The sequence below is a fragment of the Notamacropus eugenii genome, chromosome 4 (genome assembly GCF_028372415.1).
Source record: "Notamacropus eugenii isolate mMacEug1 chromosome 4, mMacEug1.pri_v2, whole genome shotgun sequence".
NCBI lineage: Eukaryota > Metazoa > Chordata > Mammalia > Diprotodontia > Macropodidae > Notamacropus > Notamacropus eugenii.
In genome coordinates this window covers 67807391-67827247 of record NC_092875.1, presented here as the reverse complement: position 1 = coordinate 67827247, position 19857 = coordinate 67807391, and the positions used below count along the sequence as shown (strand labels likewise).

Below are 19857 nucleotides of genomic sequence, written 5' to 3'. Positions count from 1 at the left end.
GAATTGAACTCAGGGCCTCCTGATTTCAAGTTCCCCACTCTATCTACTGGACCACTCAACACAGAATTGTTCAGTGTTTCTCTAGCTTTAGTGCTTAAAAAGGTTTGAATTACTCCAATGCCAGTGTAGAAAATCTAGACAAAAATCTATGACTCCAAATGAGCTTTCAAGAGGTAGCCTGTTTGTATACGTAAGCCCTTGGGTTTCAGTGGAAAAAACCAAAAGTGGAAAGCCATGCCAGAAACAGGGTCAGATAGGTAGAATCAAGATGGCATAGCAGCAAGAAATACAGCCCAGCTTCCCCAGCCAGGGAAGATTTAGAAAAAAGATCTAGATACAAAGATCTAGAAAATACAAAAAACCAAATTCTAATCAGATAATCCAAGAAAAAAATTTACAGTGAGTCATTTTTCCATCCTAGGTTGGTGTAGGAAGATAGACAGAGAGCTCTGTGGATACTGAATATAAAGATAGGAACAAGGGTCTAGGGAGCATTGTAGTATCCAGGGGGTAAAAGAGGACCAGATTGCGCACTGGGCAGGAAGAAATCCCAGGACCTCCATAAACTCAGACTGGCTGTGGGAATGAGGGCCATCTGACACTTCTGTGGATCATCACTGAATTCTGGGTCACAGATTCAGTGAAAACTGAGGAGAAGACCTGCACCTAGGGATGCTATATAGGAGCAGTCACAGTTACAAGACCTAAGCTGTGTGCTGAGTGTGTGGTTCAGATTCTAGGAGCAGAGCAGGAATGTGTTCTAGCTGCTAACCCAGGCTGAATCCTGTAAAAATAACCAAAGGAGGAATCCTAGACCAGAGAGGAGTCTACACTTCAGGCAATCTAAACTCACAGAGCCTCCCAGGGGTCTAAGAGGGGTTGAGTCCTATAGCAGTTTCCTGAAACTTCCATCCAGGACAAGCCTACCAAAGTCTTGCTCAGACCCAAACCTGGGTCAGGAACTTGCAAAGCTAAGAGTAGGAAGGCAGTGAGCAGAATTTACCCTGGACATCATCACTTTGGAAACACTGAAAAACTGAAAGCTTGCAGGTCTCCAGTGTGATCTGTCCCTGAGATCCCAGAATAATATAGCACTTAAGAAAGTGACAGAAGGACCCAGGAGCTTGGTCCAAACATCTCCCCACCACCACCATCACTCCAGAAGTGAGCAGGGACCAACCCTAACGGAGTCAAGAAGTAGGCTGGAATAAGGAGCTAAGAAAAAGAGAATCTCAACACAAGGAGTTATTACAGCAATAGGGAAACTCAGAGACACAAATGTCTGCAAGTAAAGCCCCAAGGAGTGATGGAGCGTGGGCCTGGTGCAAAAAAGTGAGGGAGGGAGGAGGGAGGAAAGAAGGGAGGGAAAGAAAGAGGGAGGAACAGAGGGAGGGAAGGATGGAGGGAGGGAAAGAATGAAAGAAGGAAGGAAGGAAGGAAGGAAAGGGGAAGGATGGGAGGGAGGAAAAGAAGGAAGAGAGATGGAGGGAAGAAGGAAGAGAAATAGGAAGAAAAAGAGAAAGAAAAGGAAAGAGGAAGGAAGGAAGGAAGGAAGGAAGGAAGGAAGGAAGGAAGGAAAGAGAAGAGAAGGGAATCAGAGTCTAAATTAGGGGTTCTCAGGTTTTTTTGTGTTGTCCCCCTTTGTCAGCCAGGTAAAGTCCAGTCAGAGTAGTGTTTTAAAATGCACAAAATAGATAAAAATACAAAAGAAACCAATTATATTGAAATACAATTATCAAAATTGATTTTTTTTTTACTTTCAGAGACCCCAGGTTAAAAAAGTTCTAGTGACCATAGATACACAAAATCTGAGCTAGGGTTGATGAGGAATATGGTCATGTTTCTGACTATACTTGATTGATACCCTGAGTTAGAAAAATAATCCAGTTTGACAACATTACTGAGAATGGCATGGGAATTTCTGCTTTATTTTTTTCTGTTTATTTGAATCTCTCAAGGGTCCAGGCAATTCAGAGGAAGGAGCAAACTGAAACAGATTTCAGAGCCTTTCTACCATAAAGGAACTGTCCTGGGATAAGAGTAAGGGAGTTATTCAGTCATTTATTAGCCTCTACAATGTACTAGACACTGTTCTAAAATCTGGGGATACAAAGAAAGGCAAAAACATGGTCCCTGTCCTCAAGAAGCTCAAATTCTAATGGGAGAGATAATAATAGTTAGAATTTATATAACACTGGGGTGGGAAACCTTTAGCCTCAAGGCCACATGTGGCCCTCTAGGTCCTCAGTTGCTGCCCTTTGACCAAATCCAAACTTCACAGAACAAATCCCCTTAATAAAAGAATTTCTTCTATAAAACTTGGACTCAGTCAAAAGACCACATCCAAAGGCCATATGTGGCCTCAAGGCGACGGGTTCCCCAGCCCTGATATAGTGCATTAAGGTTTGCAAAATGCTTTACAAATATTATTTTATATTTGCAACAACTCTGAGATGTGGGTGCTATCATATCTCTATTTTACAAGTGAGGAAACTGAGGAAAATGTAGTTAAGTAACTTATTCAAGGTCATACATCTAGTGTCTAAAATCATACTTGGACTCAGGTCTTCCTGATTCCAGTGCTCTGTCCCCTTTGTCAGCTAAAAGCTTCAACAGGTAAATAATAAATAAGATAGATACAGGCTAAATGCATATAGTGTACAATTCCAATCCCCTGCAACAGAGATAGTTTGTAATTTTGGGCTCTTTTGAGGAGGCTTCTGGGAAGAGTAGAGATACTACCATCATGGCAGGAGAAAAAGATAGATGCCTGTGGGATCACATGAGGTTGATCTGGGCCAAACTGAGCTGCCACATAGAGCCTGCTGCAGCCCAAAAGGTGCTGGAAATTCTGCTTGGGGATCAGACTGGGTAAACTGATTGTGACCTTCTTTCCTTTGTCCCTGAGGAATACTACGAGAATCCATCCTCTCCCCTCATACTTTATGAGCTGCAAGAGTGCCTGGTGAATCTGCAAGCTTTGAACCCAGTGGAGGATAGGAAAGAAACAGAAATATCCATCCAATAAGGAGTAGGAGAATATGTCAGTTTAATTTCAATTTCACATACAGTAAAATTTCAGTGACTTGTATGTTGCTTCTCCAACTCATTTGGGTACAAAAGAAGAAAATGATAGAATGAAGTATCTCAAAGGGTGAGGGCAGAGCCATCATAATTGTAGCAAATATTATTTTATTTTAATTTATTAATTTGGCTGTTTGTTTTATTTATTTTTATTTATTCATCTCTTAGATTAAAAGCCGGGAGGCAGTAACAAGGGGTGAATGGGCTTAGGGACAAAAAATGAAAAGCAAAAGGTCTTACACCATGAAGGAAGCAGGTTGGGCTTTGAGCAGCACCCTCTAGCAGCCATAGCAGAACATTGCAGTCAGCTGAAACAGGGAGACTTCTCTTTTCCCTCTAAACTATTTCATTTGGTGATCTCATTGGTTCCCATGAATTCAACTATCTCAGATCTTCTCATCTAGACCTAACCTCTCTTCTGAGGTCTGCTCTCATATCTCCAACTGTTTTCTAGACATGTGTGGGTAGCAGAGAGAGTTAAAGCAACACCACTGTTGAATTCCTTTATCTTGCCTCTGACCTCATTTGTATTGTAGCCCCTGCACCTATCTGCAACCTTCCTTTTACTAGTGAAACAGAAAGAATAGTCCTCTCCATGAAGATGGGGTTGCAAGAGATAAATAACCTGAGGAAGTGCCTTTTTTTTTACCACCCTCCAACAATAGCCCTGTCCAATCCAGAGGTACCCCATACGCAATTCACCTCCTGCCTAAATTGAAACCTATGTAAACTTTGTCCTTTTGTTCCTTCAGGGAGTCTCCTCATCTCCACCCCCATGTGGTAGGGCTCCCTTGCTGGCATAGTAATAGTAGTACAAGTAGGAGTAACAGCAGCAGTAGCGGGAGGAGGAGGAAGAGGAGTTACTATAATAGTAGCAGCAGCAGCAGCAGTAGTAGTACATAGTGGAGAGAGTGCCAGGCCTGGAGTCAGGAAGACTCCTCTTCCTGAGTTCAAATCTAATTTCAGATACTTACTAACTGTATGATCCTGCACAAGTCACTTAACCCTGTTTGCCTCAGTTTCCTCATCTGTAAAATGAGCTAGAGAAGGAAATGGTAAATCATTCCAGTATTTTTGCCATGAAAATCTCAAATAGGGTCATGAAGAATTGTACATAACTCAACAACAACACAACTCAAAGATTCAACAACAGCAGTAGTAGAAGTAATAGTTGTAGTAAAAGTAATTAGTTGATTATTGTCCTTTTTGCTCAGAGGAACAAAATGATATCTCTGTTTTGGAGTCAAAGTACAATATGTCCAATGGTGACTGATCAGACCAACGTGATCTCAGACTGCTCTACCACGGGTTGGGTACAAATAGTTTATATGAACATTTGGAGTGCAAATGTCTCTTAATTTGTGCATCTTCTAGTTCTTTTGAGCTACAGCAATTCTGCTTTGTTCATAAGACCAGCACCTTCTTTGATGAAGGCACAACATGTTGGGTGGTCCTGTGCATGTCTCCCATGTCTCACAATCAATTCCAAAGTTCTTCAGCCATATTTTGAGAGTGTTCTTGTATCACTTCTTCTGACCTCTGTGTGAACGCTTGCCTTGTGTGAGTTCTGTAAAATAGTCTTTTAGACAAACGTATGTTTGGTATTCGAACATTGCTGCCAGCTCATAGGACCTGTGCCATGCAGTAGAATTTGAATGCTTGGCAGTTCAGTTTAAGAAAGGACCTCAGTGTCTGGTACCTTATCCTGCCAGGTGATCTTCAGAATCTTCTTAAGACAATATTGTTGGAAGCCATTAAGTTTCCTCACTGGTAAACTGGCCAGGTTTAACAGGTATACAACAATGAAGTCAGCACAATGGGTCTGTAGACCTTCAGTTTGGTAGTCAGTCTAATACCTCTTCTCTCCCACACTTTTTTTCGGAGTCTCCCAAACACCGAGCTACTTCTGGTAATGCATGCATCAACCTCATTATCATTGTAGACGTGTTTGGAAAGTATACTGCCAAGGAAAGTGAACTTATCCACAGTATTCAGAATTTCTCCATTTGCTGTAACCAATGATCCCATGGATAGATGGTGTAGTGCTGGCTGGTAGAGAACCTCTGTTTACTTTGTGTTCATTAGGAGGCCAAAATTAGCACAAGCAGCAGATTATCAATCCACACTCTGTTGGATCTCAGTCTCAGAGGGTGAATTTAATGCACAATCATCTGTGAACAAAAAGTCATGCACCGAGTCTGCCTCAACTTTTGTCCTATTTTGTAGCCTTTTCAAGTTAAAGAATTTACCATCAGTGCAGTAGCTGACCTTGATACCACTTTCATCTTCATTGAAGGTGGCTGACAACATGGCAGAAAATATCATGCTATAAAGCATGAGAGCAAGCACACAGCTCTGCTTCACTCCACTGGTGACTGGGAAAGCGTGAGAGCATCATCCATTATCCAGTACTCCTGCAGGCATGCCATCATGAAACAATATTGATGAATTTCTCTGGGCAACCAAATTTTGCCATAATCTTCCACAAGCCCTCATGACTGACAGTATCAAAGGCCTTTGTCAGATGAATGAACATTGTGTCCACACCTCTGTTCTGTTCCTGACATTTCTCCTGGAGTTGTCAGGAGGCAAACATCATGTCAACCATTCCTCAGTCCTCTCTGAAGCCACACTGGATCTCAGATGGATGACTATTATCCAGGTGAAGGATCAACCTATAAATAGGAAAACTGGCAAGGATCTTGCCAACAATGACTAAGACTGTCCTCCCTCACTGGAGGTGGTGTCACAGAACAACCTATTTCCTTTTCCTTTCTAGAGCTGGACAATGGAGATATCCTTGAACTCCTGGGGGATAACCTCCTTTTGCCATATAACACAGAAGATTTCAGTCAACTTTTGTATGAGCAATGGACCCCTTGTCTTGTAAATCTCTGCTAGAATAGACTCAGCACCAAGTGTTTTGCCACACAAAAGGATCCTACTGGCATTCAAAACCTCTTCTTCAATTGGAAGTTTGGTTAGAGAAGGATTGATGTAAACATGAGGTAAACAGTCAATGGCTTAAGCATTGATTGATGACAGTCTGTTGAGAACACAATGGAAGTGTTCAGCCCATCTCTTCAGCATCACGTCCTTATCACCGAACAGTGTGAGCGACTCCATCAGCACTGAGAAGTTGAGATGCACCATAGATCCTAGGCCCATAAATAACCTTCAGGACCTCATAAAAATTGTTTTGGATTATTACTATCAGCAGAAAACTGAATTTCATCTTTTTTCTTACTGAACCAAAAAACCTGCATCTCCTTAAACTTCACTTGCACTTTACTTTTGATGGACTTAAACTCTGACTTCTTCAAGGTGGATGAGCCTATCCTACTGTGAAATTCTTGTTTTTTTGTTTATCACTTCTAAATTTCCTCATCATTTTCATAAAACTAGTCTGATGTTTGCAAGTGTTCTTGCCCAGATGAATAACTATGGTGCTGCACACCAAATCTCTGTAAGCAACCTACTCCTTTTCTGCTCCATTGTTGCCAATCTTGTGTTGACTCAGCTTTCCCTCCAAATTACCAATGAACTATTAGAGAAGAGCTCTAATTTGTTGACATGAAATGAAGTCTTCTGGTAGTCTTTTTGCCTTGGGGGCCACTTCGTTTGTTGAATGTGAACATTTAGTTTGAAGAGGATAAGTCTATGACTGGTCCAGCACTCTGCACCAAATGTTGCCTTCGTTACTCACACTTTCTGTCTGTCTCTACTTCTTATAATGACATAATCTATTAAATGCCAATGTTTGTTGCTAAGGTGTATCCACAAAGTTTTATTTAGTTTAGGTAAATGGAAGATAGTGTTGGTTGAAAACATCATAAGATGTGCAAATTTTCAGTAGTAAGTGACTGTTGCTGTTCCTGTTTTCAACTCTATTCCTCCCAAGGACTCTGCCATGTCTGACAGTTTATGCCTACACTGGCATTAAAGTCACCCAGAATTACAAGTTTGTCCACTTTCAGCTCATCGATGATGAAGGTCTCCATGTCTTCATAAATTTTTCTTTGTCCTCATCAGGGTTCATCATGGTGGGAGTATATGCACTGATAGGGACATGGTACTTTCCTGCAAGTGGCAATCGAGTTATCATGAGCCTGCCATACACCCCTTTTGGGAGGCATACAAACTTGTTGACTAGATTAGTTTTGATTGAGAAACCTATGCCAGCTTCATGGTGCTCCCTCTCACCACAGTTACTCCAGAAGAATGTGTATCCAGCTCCAACTTGGGTAAGCTGGCCTTCATTTGCCAGTCTTGTTTCATTCAGGGCTGCTACTTGGCTGTGATACTTGCCGACTTCTCTCACAGGAGCTGTTTGTTTGTCTTTCAGATCTATCGGATTTCTTATTGTCCATAATCATGTGCACATTCCATGTACCGATGGAGAGGAGAATTATCTTCACAAAGGTTTTTGTACATTTGTTTTTGTGTGTGTTTCAACTATAGGCTAAAATCCCTGCCTATCTCATTAAGTCGACGTGGGTTAGGTTAGGTGAAGCAGACAATTTTTAGGCATCTCTTCTAGCCCTTTCTTCACTCTAGGAGGTGAGCAGTATGGCCATTAAAAAAGGTTGTTCAGACACCCAGAGGCTGTTGAATCCCAGTGCTACTTCAGGCCAGTGAGAAGACAGCCCTATGGCCTGTTCCTACCACATGCAAGGTTGCGACTACAGTGTATCTGCACCTGTTGCTTGATCACTTGCCTGTTGCCACAGGACTTTGAGGTTGGTTAAAAGAGTAAAATGGCATGGGTAATGCCTTGTGATATGTGCATAAATTGAATTTAAGTGAGGCAGAAGTGCTCAAAGTCATGGCCCCATTTTCTCTTCCAGAGTCATCAGAATCCAATGAAAACAAAAGTCCAGATGACTGGTGATGGCTTGTGATGTGATGGATGACTTTGGCTATTTTGTTTTACCAAGCTCTAGTGCTCTACAGCCTCTGTTCACACCTACCTATTCTGTCAGGGAAGTCTTCATAGGCTTGGGATAGACACCTCCCCCACCCTTAACTCACAGACAATTGTGTGGCCCCTCAGTCACAGTCAACCTGGTTTAGCCCTACTGCTGAAATACTTTATCAGGGTGTGATCACTGTGCATGCTACAGCTTCTGGGTGCCACAGGTGAGAGTGGGGTGAATCAAGTGGACACTTAAGGTGGAAAGCAGCCCTGAAAAGGACTCAGCATCCCTCACACCAGAAGTACTCATCTTCTCTGAACACCTGAACTGTTGGGGGTGTAAGCTCAGTTCCATGTGGACAGTCTCGGGCGGGTAAAGGTGAGGACTTCTAAACCTTAGAGTTCTCATGAGGCCCCCCAGGGAACAGCAGGGAATTGAGGTGTGAGACTGAGCTATCTCGTGCATTTCCGCCTCTTCCCATGAGAAAAGTGCTGGGAGAGAGCATCCCCGCCCTCGAGATTGGCCCAGATCTGAGCACACCTATTGTTATCTAACAGGCACGGTATTCAGGTGCAAACTATGTGGCCGGAGAGCTTAAGTAGGGTCAGGAAAGCCTGAAGGCACTCTTAGCGCTGAGGGACCCTTACAGGACAGAAGGCCCCTCTTCCATTCTCCCCTCTCTCCCCACTTCCACTTCTGCTTTCATTCTCTTACTGTAAGATCTTTGCCTCCTTGGGAGATTTCTCTCTCTCCTAAGGAAGAGTTCCCCCTGCACATGTAACCAAGACCCTGAATAAAGCCTAACCCTTGTTCGACTCTGGAAAGTCTCTTCTCTCATACGTTTATCCGGTTTGGCCAGCCGAAGACTCGGGTAGCCCTCAGGCCTCTAGGCCTGGCACTGAACACCTCAGTAGCAGTAGCAGTAGTAGTAGTAGTAGTAGTGGTGGTGGTAGTAGTAGTAGTAGTAGTGGCAGCAACAGCTAACATTTCTACTGCTTACTTACTATGTGCTAAGTGCTTTACAGTTATTATTGCATTGGATACTTTAGATACTATTTCCATAGAAATAAAGAAGTGGGGTGGTTTGGGTTAAAAGACTTGATATACTTTTGCCACTGAAGTAGTAAGAAAGTGAGTAAGGAAGTAGTAAGAAAGTAAGAAGGGGAAAGAGTTTGAAATTGTTTCCATTGGAGGAATAATCAGGTATTGTTTCTCTTAACAGAGTATAGAGACATGATGATTGGGATACAGTCTCCACTGGAGGACTAAGGAAGAAGGATGCTTTTAAGTAACAAGTCATCTTGAGAGATAAGAAAGGGGAACAATATATTCATGAGCAGGGTCCTTTGAAGTCAGTCAATAGGTTAAGCAATTGTTTAAAGTTCTCCTGAAAAGAATCGGGGTGGTCCCTACCCCTTGCCCTGCCTCCGCCCTGTCCTGGGCATGGAGCCATATAGTAGGCAAGGGTGTGATGGGGGATGGTTTCCCTTTTAAAGTCTGAAGCTCTGGCTCAGGGCCCCTCTGATCATGCCTGGCCCTGGATGGAGCAGCCCTGCCCAGGGAGGAGACAGGGCCAGAGGGCCTGTATGAGCTCAGAGCTCACAAGAAGCCAATGTCCCCGGGAGCCAGGGTGCTCAGTGCAATTGGACAGAGGACCATTCACCCAGCGCCCAGGCAGGAACAATTGAGGGCTTTTATCTTGGTTGGAAGGGAGGGCAGGGAGGAGGAGGGAAGAAGAGAGAGAAGCAGTACTTGGAGCAAAGGACAGCCCAGGTGGAAATGGGATCAAGCGTCCATCCTCTCACAAGCCACAGAGAATGATTGGCCAGTGCTTAGCTTTATCTCTTGGCCCTTCTATGAATGCAGAGTAGGAATGGATCCTTATTGTTACCCTTGGGGTCAGAGAAAGAGTGAGGGGGGCACTATCGTTGCCTTCATGAGCAACAGTGTTCTGGGTGGCCCGGGAGGTCAAGACTAGGACCAGGAAGGAATGAGGGGAACTATTCAGAGACAGATTTCAGCTGTATATGAGGAACAGTCCGACCTGTCCATCAATGGAAGGGGCTGCTTCTGGGAATGTTCAAGCAAAAGTTGAATGACACCCTTCTTCCCAATCAGGGACATTGTAGAAAGTATCTCTATGCCAGGCAAGGGGTTTGAACTAAATGACCTTTGACCTCCCTTGCAGTTCTGGTATTTTGAGTCTAAAAAATGGGACCAGGGATACAAAAGTCGCCTTCTTTATTGATTTTTCCTTCCCTGTCCCCTTTTTTCGCCTCTCCAATCCATCACTCATTTGACCATGGCACGCCTCTGCTCAAAAGTCTTCAATACCTCCCTACTGCAAATGGGGTCTAATTCATACACTTCTATTATTTTCTGGCATTTGAGTCTCTTCACAATCTGACACCACCCTATCATCCAGTCTTCTTGCAGTCGCACCGAAAGTCGATCTCGGTTCAGGACTTTCCAGGAAACTCTGATGCCCCGGCACAAAGAAAGGGGGGAACATTCATTTGTTGGTGTGATGGTGGACAATTCCCTTCTATTCTCTGGACCACAGTTTCCCCTCTCTGTAAAATGGGTGGAAATAGTCCCTGCCTCCTTCCCATGGATGCTGCGAGGATCCGATCAGAGAATGTCCAGGAAAGTGCGCCCTGGAGACCTGCGTCTCCAGCCTGCCCCTAGTTTCGACCCTCTCCGCGGGGCCCCGAGCTCTCTTTTCTCTGGCTCCCTCCCGCCCCCTCCTCTCCCGGGCCCTCCCCCGTGCTAGGGCTTCCCGGGTTTGGGGGCCGCAGGCGGGAGGGTCCGAGGAAGATCAGCTGACCCGCCGCAGCCCAATCGCGCAGGAAGGAGGCGAGCTCGGAGCCCGAGCGGGAGCGGGAGCGGGAGCCGAGAGTGCGGGCCGCTAGCTGCTGCGGAGGACAGCCGGCTCCATGGACGAACCGAGCATCCTGAGGCGCCGGGGTCTGCAGGTGAGACTGGCCGGAGCCCCGTCAGGGGGACAGGGAAAAGGGGGAGGCACTCTCCCCGCCCACAATGCACCGGGCTGGGGTGGGGGGAGCATCCCTTTAGCTGTTGGGGAGCTGGATCTGGGGAAGGGAGGTGGGTGTGGACTGGGTCCCGCCCTGGGCGTTGGACTGGTTTAAACTAAGGGTTTGGTAGGGTCTGGTGGTCAGGAATCCAGTCCTGCCCCACATTGCCCTAGTTAGGACTTCTCATTTCTGGACCTTTGCCTCAGTTTACCTTCAATGGAGACTGTGGGAAGGAAGATTGAGTAGATGGTGGGGGCTAGAGAGCTTAGGCGACAGAAGCTGGGATATCAGGAACTTTGAGGGGACAGTAGAACGGGAGACTAGGGAGGGAAGTGTTAGGATCCCTTCCCTACCTCCCCTGACCTCTTCATTTTACCTGGAGGGTAGGGGTGGTGTGGATAAGGGACTCTGGAGCAAGAGGAATGAATCCTGGGAGAAAGGGAGACTTGGACAATAGAGTGGAGCTGCAGAGAGCTCTGAACTGGGGGAATCAATCAGGAGACCCCCCCCCCCACACACACACACACAAACCTTGGGGGGTGTAGGGCTCAAGGACTTCCCTCAGCCCAGGCAGAGCCCTGAGGGGTGTGGTTGGGGCCAGGCAAATCTAACCACAGGCAGTAAAATGATGAAGTTACCCAACTTCCTTTGTGCTGCTCTTAGCCTTCCCTTCATGTACCAGTTTCCTGCTATCTTCTCCCCGTGAAGCAGGGGCCAGCCTCAGGCTGACAGTACTCTCCTCGAACCCTCCATCCTTACCTTCCTATCTCACATCTGCATAGCACCTTACAAATCATTCTTCTCTCAGCTCTCTCATTATAGCCCATAGCATTCCTCCAAGGAAAACAGGGGCTATACGGTTCATTTATAAATGGGAAAACTGAGTCCCAGAAAAGGCATAGGTATTACCCATGATCACAGGACAGATCAGTGACAGTTGGGTCTTCTGTTCCATCTCTCTATTGCACCAGAATCCTGTTCTGGAAGTCTCCTTGTGTCAGTAACTTATGTCTTCCTCTGAATTTTGTATGTGAGTTCCCTCTTTCAACACCCCCTCTCCCCTTCTAAGTATACCCTGACATGCAAAAACTGGACAGAAAAGCCCCATCTCAAACCTTCTGAGCCTTCCAGTAGAGGGAAATTAGAATGAAGTCCCATCAGACATAGGAGGGGTCGGCCTGTTCGTGGAAGGTCTCTGGCCCCTTTAACTCGTTCTCCATCCTTAGAATCCTCCAGAAGCCCCTTCTCCTGGTCCTAAGTTCCGTGCCTGGCAGAGTGGGATTGTGCCTGGAGGAAGGCAAACCATCACCAAAAATCTGAAGAGGGCTCATCCAGATGGAAAGAGAATCAGTCATGCCCTGTTGGGCTCTTAGAGAAGAAATGACAGCTATTGGGGGAAGTGCCCCAGGGCAGGAATAGGGTCAATGTCGACAAAAACTGCCCAATGATGAATGATGTCCCAGAGTGGCCTGGAAGGCCTCTGGACATCTCCAAGCCCAGCTTAGATAACCACTTGTCAGAGATGATGTAGAGGTTACTCTGACTCAGCCCTGTCATCTGGCTGTCTCCAAGCTCAGCCCGGAAAACCGCTTGTCAGAGATGCTGTAGAGATTACTCTGACTCAGCCCTAGGTTGGACTAGACTTTTGGGGGGGTAGGGAACGAAGGTCCCTTCCAGCCCTGAGAATCTAAGATTCTCATTCTGTGGGTCCCTTTTCCCTGTGATCTTCAGGCTGTAGTTCCCAGCAATCAGTCACCAAGACTGCTATGTACTTAACCTGACTTAAGTAGCACTGAGAAAAAAAGATAAAAATGTAACATTCTTGCTCTTGAGGAATTTACATCCTGGGGTAGGGGGAGGGGAGAAGGAGAATAGATACATATATAAAGTGGATACAAAATAATTACCAGGTAATTTTTGGTGGGAAGGAGAAAGGATGGCAGGGAGCTGGGGATGGGGTTGCAACTCAGGATGGACTTCTGTGGACCTTCAGCTGAGCTTTGAAGAAAACTGGAGAGTCTAAGAGGCATATGTGTGCAGGCAGGGGCATTCTTGGCATGGGGGACAGCCTGGGCAAAGGTTCAGAGACAGAAGATGGAGCATATGAAGAGCAGTTTGACTAGATTGTAGAGTCCGTGAGAAGGAATAGCTGATTGTAATGAGGTTAGAAAGATAGGTTGAGGCAAAGTCATAAAGAGCTTTATACATAGAAGTTTGCACTTAATTCTGGTGGTACTAGGGAGCCACTAGAGTTTGTGGAGTAGCTTCATGACATCAACAAACAGCTGTGTAGAGGATGAATTGGAGATGGGACACATTTGAACAAGGAGAATTTAATAAGCTATTTCTGCATGAGGTGCTGAGGACTTGAATTAGGGGGGGTGGGTGAGGAGAAGGGACAAATGGTAGGGATGTCAAGGCAGTGTAACCACTAAGAGTTGGCAACTGATTGGAAATGTGGGGTGAGGAAGACTCCAGGCTTGCAACCCAACATGACCAGAAGGTTCAATTAATACAAAGGATGTTAGGGGTAATCTTGACAAACAGGGTCAGTTTTAGGGGAGAAATAGTGAGGAAGATGTCTCCAAGATGTCCAAATTGTGATGCAGGAACCAAGCTTTGAATAGAACCTGAGACCCAAGAAATAGTTCTGGCAATGATCAGCACAGATATGATCGTTGAACTTGTGAGAGCTGATAAGAGATTTATGAGAGACAATAGAAGAAAATCCAGGGCTGACCTTGAGAGACATCCACAGTTAGAGGGTAGATAGAGGCCCTTATTCTAGCCTCCCAGTAGACTGGAATGTACCTCCAATGTACATCCTAGAAGCCCTGCAGGTGTCCAGAGAAGGCTCTTCTAGCAGTGAGCTAAACTGTACTTATGATCCCCTGTCTCTACTAGGGCCTTGCCCTTCAAATTACTTTGCATTTTGTATGCATATACATATACATGTTATACAAACACACTTATACATGTGTGTATATGTGTATACATACACATATACATATACATATATACACACATAGTATTTGCTTATGCCTGTGTTTGGTTTTCCTCAATAAGATTGTAAGTATTTGGGAGCAGGAATTGTTACACTTCTGTCTTTGTATTCCCAGCACCTAGTATAGTGCCTGGCATACAGTATGGGTTTACTAAATGCCATTAATTGATTGGTGTCTGAATAGATTTGAGACTGAAGAATTGATTAGTGTTCTTTGCCCTCAGGATGTTAGAATCCCAGAGCTAGAAGGTATCTCAGAGGGCATCTAGTACAACACCATATCTGAGCAGGAGTCCATTCCCTACGCACAAATAAAATGCTCACTATGTACCAGGCACTATGCTAGGTGCTGGGGACGAAAAAATTAAAAACTGGAGGAGCAAATACTTTTTGCAGTGTCCCCAGGCTCCTTTTAACCAGAGTCTGTCTGCCCCTTGTTCACCCATGTGTGAATGGCTGTGTCGGGCCATTGCCTGATTGCCAATTGATGATCAGTAAGCATCAATTAAGCACCTACTATGTGCCAGGTATGATGCTAAGGCAGGGGTTACAAATATGTAAAAAAAACCTGCCCCTGCCCTCACAATGCTTACAATCTAATGGAGGTGGCTAATGCAGAAACTTATCTGCATGACTATACATATTTGTCATAGGTTCTATTTTTCTTGTCTTCTTAATGGTGAGGGGAGTGTGGGAGGGAGAGAGAATTTGGAACTAAAAATAAAATTGAATTTAAAACAATCTAATGGGGGAAAACAACACCCAACAGGAAGCTGAAAAGGGAGTGAGGAAGGGGGCGGAGGATGGTATAGAAGTCCGGAAAATTACATGCAGCAGGATGGGAACTAAAGAGATAGCTGGACTGGGTGCCTTTCTTACAAGAAAGTCTCCAATCAGAGAGATCTCCTGTGGAGTTTGTATATGTATTGTTTGTACATGTGTGCACTAGTCAAAAATAATGTTAATGGGTCATGTAGATTGTTTGCACAGCCATGTGTACAGGTCTGTGTGAGCATTTGTGTGAAAGGAAGCATGACCCATTGGATAAAATGTTGGTCTTGGCCCCTTCAGTAAGATTTGGATTGAAATCTGGCTCCTGGTGCTTAGGAGCTGTATGACCTTGAGCAAATCATTTCACATCTACCGGGTCTCCGTTCTCTGAATCTTAGCTGTCTTAGTAGGTAGTACTGGAACCGTCTACCAAGACAAAGATGACAAACACCAGATGGCTGTCCCCCTATTCCTGAAATGCCCTGCCTCCTCATCTCCGCCTCCTGGCTTCCTTCAGGTCCCAGCTAAAATCCCACCCTCTGAAAGAAGCCTTTCCCAGCCTGCTCAGTGCTAGCTAATGCCTTCCCTCTGATTACTTCCAATTTATCCTATCCATATCTTATTTGTACCTGGTTGTTTGACTGTCTTCTCCCTCCCTACCCCCATTAAACTGAGAGCTCCTTGAGACCAGGGATTATTTTTTTGCCTTTCTTTGTATCTCCAGTGCTCAGCACAATGTCTGGCACATAGTAGCACTTAAGAAATGCTTGTTGACTTGACCAGATGAATTTCAGCCTGTAAGTTCTATTCCTGTGCACCTCTGTGTTTTATGTGTGAATTCCAATTCACTAAATATCTATTAAGTGCTTTCTGTGTGCTAGGAACCCAGAGTAAACAATTCCTCTAAATCCTACTGGGCAGATCAGACATGTTCAGAGATAAATATGATGTCATACTTGGGTGTGATGGGACAAAAGACATATCGAGACAAAGTATTCTGGGGGAAATGTGAAGAGGGAGGGGAAGCTTTAGTTGAGGAGAGTATCAGGGAAAGCTTCGAAAAGGGACTGACCTAAGCTAGACCTTCCTTGAAGGAAGAAAAGGATTTAGAAAGGCAGAGAGGAGGAAGGGAACCCATTCCAGGCGTGGGGAACAGCTTGTGTAGAACGCACGGAGGCGGGAGAGTGTATGTTGAGTTTGGGAAGCAGAACAGTCCAGTTTGGCTGGGACGGAGAGTTCCCGTCATGCTTCCATGAACTTGATGTTCCAGCTAAGCTGGCTTATTTTTTGTTTCTATGGTCCATCTCCCATCTCCATGTCTTTGCAAGGCTTTCCCCCCTGCCCAGAATGCCCTTGCTTCCTTACCTTGCTGCCTCCCAGAATCCTTAGCTGGGCCCCACTCCATATTACTTGGTAAATATTTTGCATACAATTGTCTGTATATTCCCTTCCCCCAAATGGAACTGTAAGCCCTCTAAAGCAAAGAGTCTTTACATCCCTAGCCTGGTGCCTTGCACACAGTAGGCATTTAATAAATGCTTGTTGGATGGGTGAATTGGAGTAAATTGAAATAAGCCTGGAGAGGAAGGATCAGGACATCACAGAACCAGAGCCGAAAGGACCCTTAGAGGTCATTTGGTGCAACCTCTCTTATTTTACAGATGAGGACACTGAGGCCCACAGGCATAACCTGGCTTGCCCAAGGCCAACCAACTAGGAAGTGGCAAATCTGGGGTTTAAACTCGGATCTTCAGACTCCAAATCCATGGAGCCTCTTCGGTGATGGGGAAGGCAGGAAGTCTCGCTCCAGGCTGAGAGATTTTTATTTTTCTTAGATGTAGTTTTTGAGCTGGGGCGGGACCTGGTTAGACCTGACTTTGGGAGGTTCTTTTGCCAGTCATGTGGAGGACTGATTGGAAGAGGAAGAGACTGAAGGCAAGGAGACAGCTGGCAGGCTATTGCAATCTTCCAGGCCAGTGGTAAAGAGGGCTGGGCCTAGGCTGGTGGCTGAGTGGGTGGAAGTGTGACATATGTGGATGAACAAGACTAGGAAACTGATTGGATCTGGAGGAGGGGGGATGGGGACAGGCACAGGAAGGAAAAGGCTAGAGACAAAGGAGGCTGAGGTTTCAGCTAAAATCCTACCTTCTGCAGGAAGTCTTTCCTGATCCCCCTTCAAACCTTGCCCCTCCTACTTTTCCAGTCTCCTTACATTTTATTTCTCCACTCGTACCCTTCATCCAAGTGATACTGGCCTCCTGCCCATTCCATGAACAAGACTCCCCTCCCTTATCTCTGGGTTCTGGGCATTCTCTCTGTCTCCTATGCTCTCTCTCCTCCGCTCTGACTACTGACTTCCCTGGCCAACTAAGATCCCACCTTCTCCAGGAAGCCTTCACCTACCCCTCTTAATTCTAGTGCCTTCCCACCATGACTTATTTACTATTATTTTGTATTTAGCTTGCTTTGTATAGATTTGTTTCATATTGTCTCCCCCGTTAGATTGTATGCTCCTTGAGGACAGGGACAGTCTTTGACCTCTTTTTAAAATTGTTTTTTTCTCCAGCGCTTAGCATAGTGCCTGGTACATAGATCTTGTTCAGTCGTTTCAGTCCTGTCCAACTCCTCATGACCCCATTTGAGGTTTTCTTGGCAGAGACACTGAAATTGGTTTGCCATTTCCTCCTCCAGCTTGTTTTACTGGTGAGGAAACTGAGGCAAACAGGGTTAAGTGACTTGCTCAGGTTCACACAGAGAGTAAGAGATACATGATAGGTACTTAATAAACATTGGTGGATTGATTAGTACCTTCCTTTGAGACTATCTTCAATGTATAATTCATAGAGCATGTTGCATACAACTGTTTGCACGGCGTCCCACTCCCCATTCCCATTGGCCTGAGCTCTTTGAGAACAGGGATTGGGTTTTTTGAGGTTGCAGCTGTTGTTTTGCCTTTATTTGTATCTTAGCACAGTGCCAGGCACACAGGAGGCTTTTAATCAAGGTCTGTTGACTGATAGTAACTGAGAGGCTGTCCTGTGTGCTAGAGTCTATGCATGTGCACAGTTTATGTTCGGTTGTGTATTGTATGTGTATGTATTTGGGCCTGCATTGTTTCGGGGTGTACACATGCCTGCTTAAACGGACCAGGGTGCTGGAAGCAAGTTTTTCTGCCACACCCCAGATTCTCGTGCCAAGCTCTTAAGACCTTTACGGTAATGAGGGCTCCTCCATTTCCAAGGGCCGACACGTGTGTTTGTTTACTGAGGAAAGACTTTGGACCTCTTCCCTTGGGACACCGTAAGCCCCTGAGTTCCAACCAATCATATTGAGCGTTGCTTGAATCCCAGCCAATCTGATCTCCCTGAGGCACCTGTCTTAAAGGCAAGGAGCTGGTCAGATCAAGTCAATTCATAAAACTCCCTTGGCAAAGCGTGAACTCTGTTCTTACTGGCCAGTCCAACAATAGGGCCGGGTAACTTGACCAATCAGGGTACGGCAGATCAGGAAGCATAGACAGATGCTGGCCCCAGAATACGAGCTCTGCACTCCATCAGTTTCTGGCCTTAGAGTAGGGGGCCCTGGTAGTGACGTCCCTAGGATCCTGCTGAGATGGGGGAAAGGGTTTGGGAAAATAAACAAGCCAATTTTCTTTTTCGCAAGAGCGGACAGAGTCTTTCTCCCACCTCCCAGTTTCCCCTCTGCTCTGCTTCCCCTTCCTGCCCTAGCCAGGGCCTCCCGCAAAGAGAGAATTACTCCTGTCACTCATAGTTTGGATTGGGGTAAATATAGACCAGATGGACTGTAATGGATTGAGAGGTCGTAGGATGCAGCAGGCAGAGGCAGCCCTCTGGAACTTGGAACCCTAGGCCCTGAGCTCCAGGTCCTTGGGCATCACAGTTTGCCAATCTTTAAAACACTGGGTTTGGATAAGATAGTTTCTAAGGTCCTTTCCAGCACTAGATCTCTAATACCTCCATCCTCTTCTCTACCTCCCTGAAAAGTGGGCTTCTTAAGCTTATGTAGTGTCAATGTGGAAAAAGCACTCAGGCAGGGAGTTAGGACATCTTGGACATCTCTCTCTCTCTCTCTCTCTCTCTCTCTCCTTTCCCTCTGCTCCATCTTAGTTTCCTCATCTGTAAAATGGGAATAATTATATTTTACTACCTGTTCAACTTTCCACGAATCCCTAAACCTCTCTGGGCCTCTGTTTCCTCATATGCAAAATAAGATAACCACTTCAAAGTGGTCCAAATCAATCCCTTCAAGTTCAAAATTTACAATCTATGAGATATCTTTTCTCTCTCCCCTAGATAACCCCATATTAGTGCAGGGGTAACTAGATTTTGGAAACTTCAAGAACTGTGGTCAGAGAATCAGTCTAGCTAAGATCAGAGAGGCTCATTACCAAGTCATCTGCTGGTGGAGGAACATTTTGGCTACAGACACATAGAAAGACCATCTACAAAGAAGGAAGGCAGAGCTCGGAAGTGCCTAGTTAAAGATTGAGAGAAATACTCATCTCAGTGAAACAGCTGAAGAAGTTGAAGATAACAGCATCTGGATCCTACGGTATCTAGCCGTGGTTTAAATACACTTCTCAAATAGGGTCTTGTCAATTTTCAAATGGGAGGGGAGGGGATGAGAGGGAGAGGAGCTAGAGAAGAAGGTAGCTAATTTGTAAACGGCAAAACCTCATTAATTCAGGGCCTGTTAGTTAAAAATTACAGAGAACTGGAAGAAGCCTTCATAGGCATACCTATTTAAATCCAGAAATTGCCTCTGCAGTATTCCTGATGGGGAGATCTCCATTCCCTGTCTGAACATCCCCAGTGACAGGGAGCTCACTACCTATGAGGCAATTTATTCCATTGTTTGCCTGCTCTGACTGTTTTCCTTGTACTAGAGCTGAAATCTGTCTCCTGGTGACTTTTCTTCCCCCAGCACTCCTCATTATAATTATAGTTCCTATTCCTCTAGCAATTCAAGATTTACAAAGCATTCACCTCAGCCGTCATTGAAGTAGGAAGTATGCGCATTGTTATCT

The 19857-nt window shown here is 45.2% G+C and overlaps 1 protein-coding gene across 1 annotated transcript in view; it reads left to right on the top strand.

Annotated features, from left to right (window-relative positions):
- The first annotated feature begins 10856 nt into the window (after positions 1-10856).
- The window catches only part of MAST3 (microtubule associated serine/threonine kinase 3), an 85240-nt gene continuing 76239 nt past the window's right edge, over positions 10857-19857 (top strand). The window contains exon 1 of the mRNA XM_072601667.1: positions 10857-10975. Coding sequence (XP_072457768.1) covers positions 10937-10975 — 39 coding nt within the window. The 5' untranslated portion in view covers positions 10857-10936. The remainder of the gene's footprint in view (positions 10976-19857) is intronic.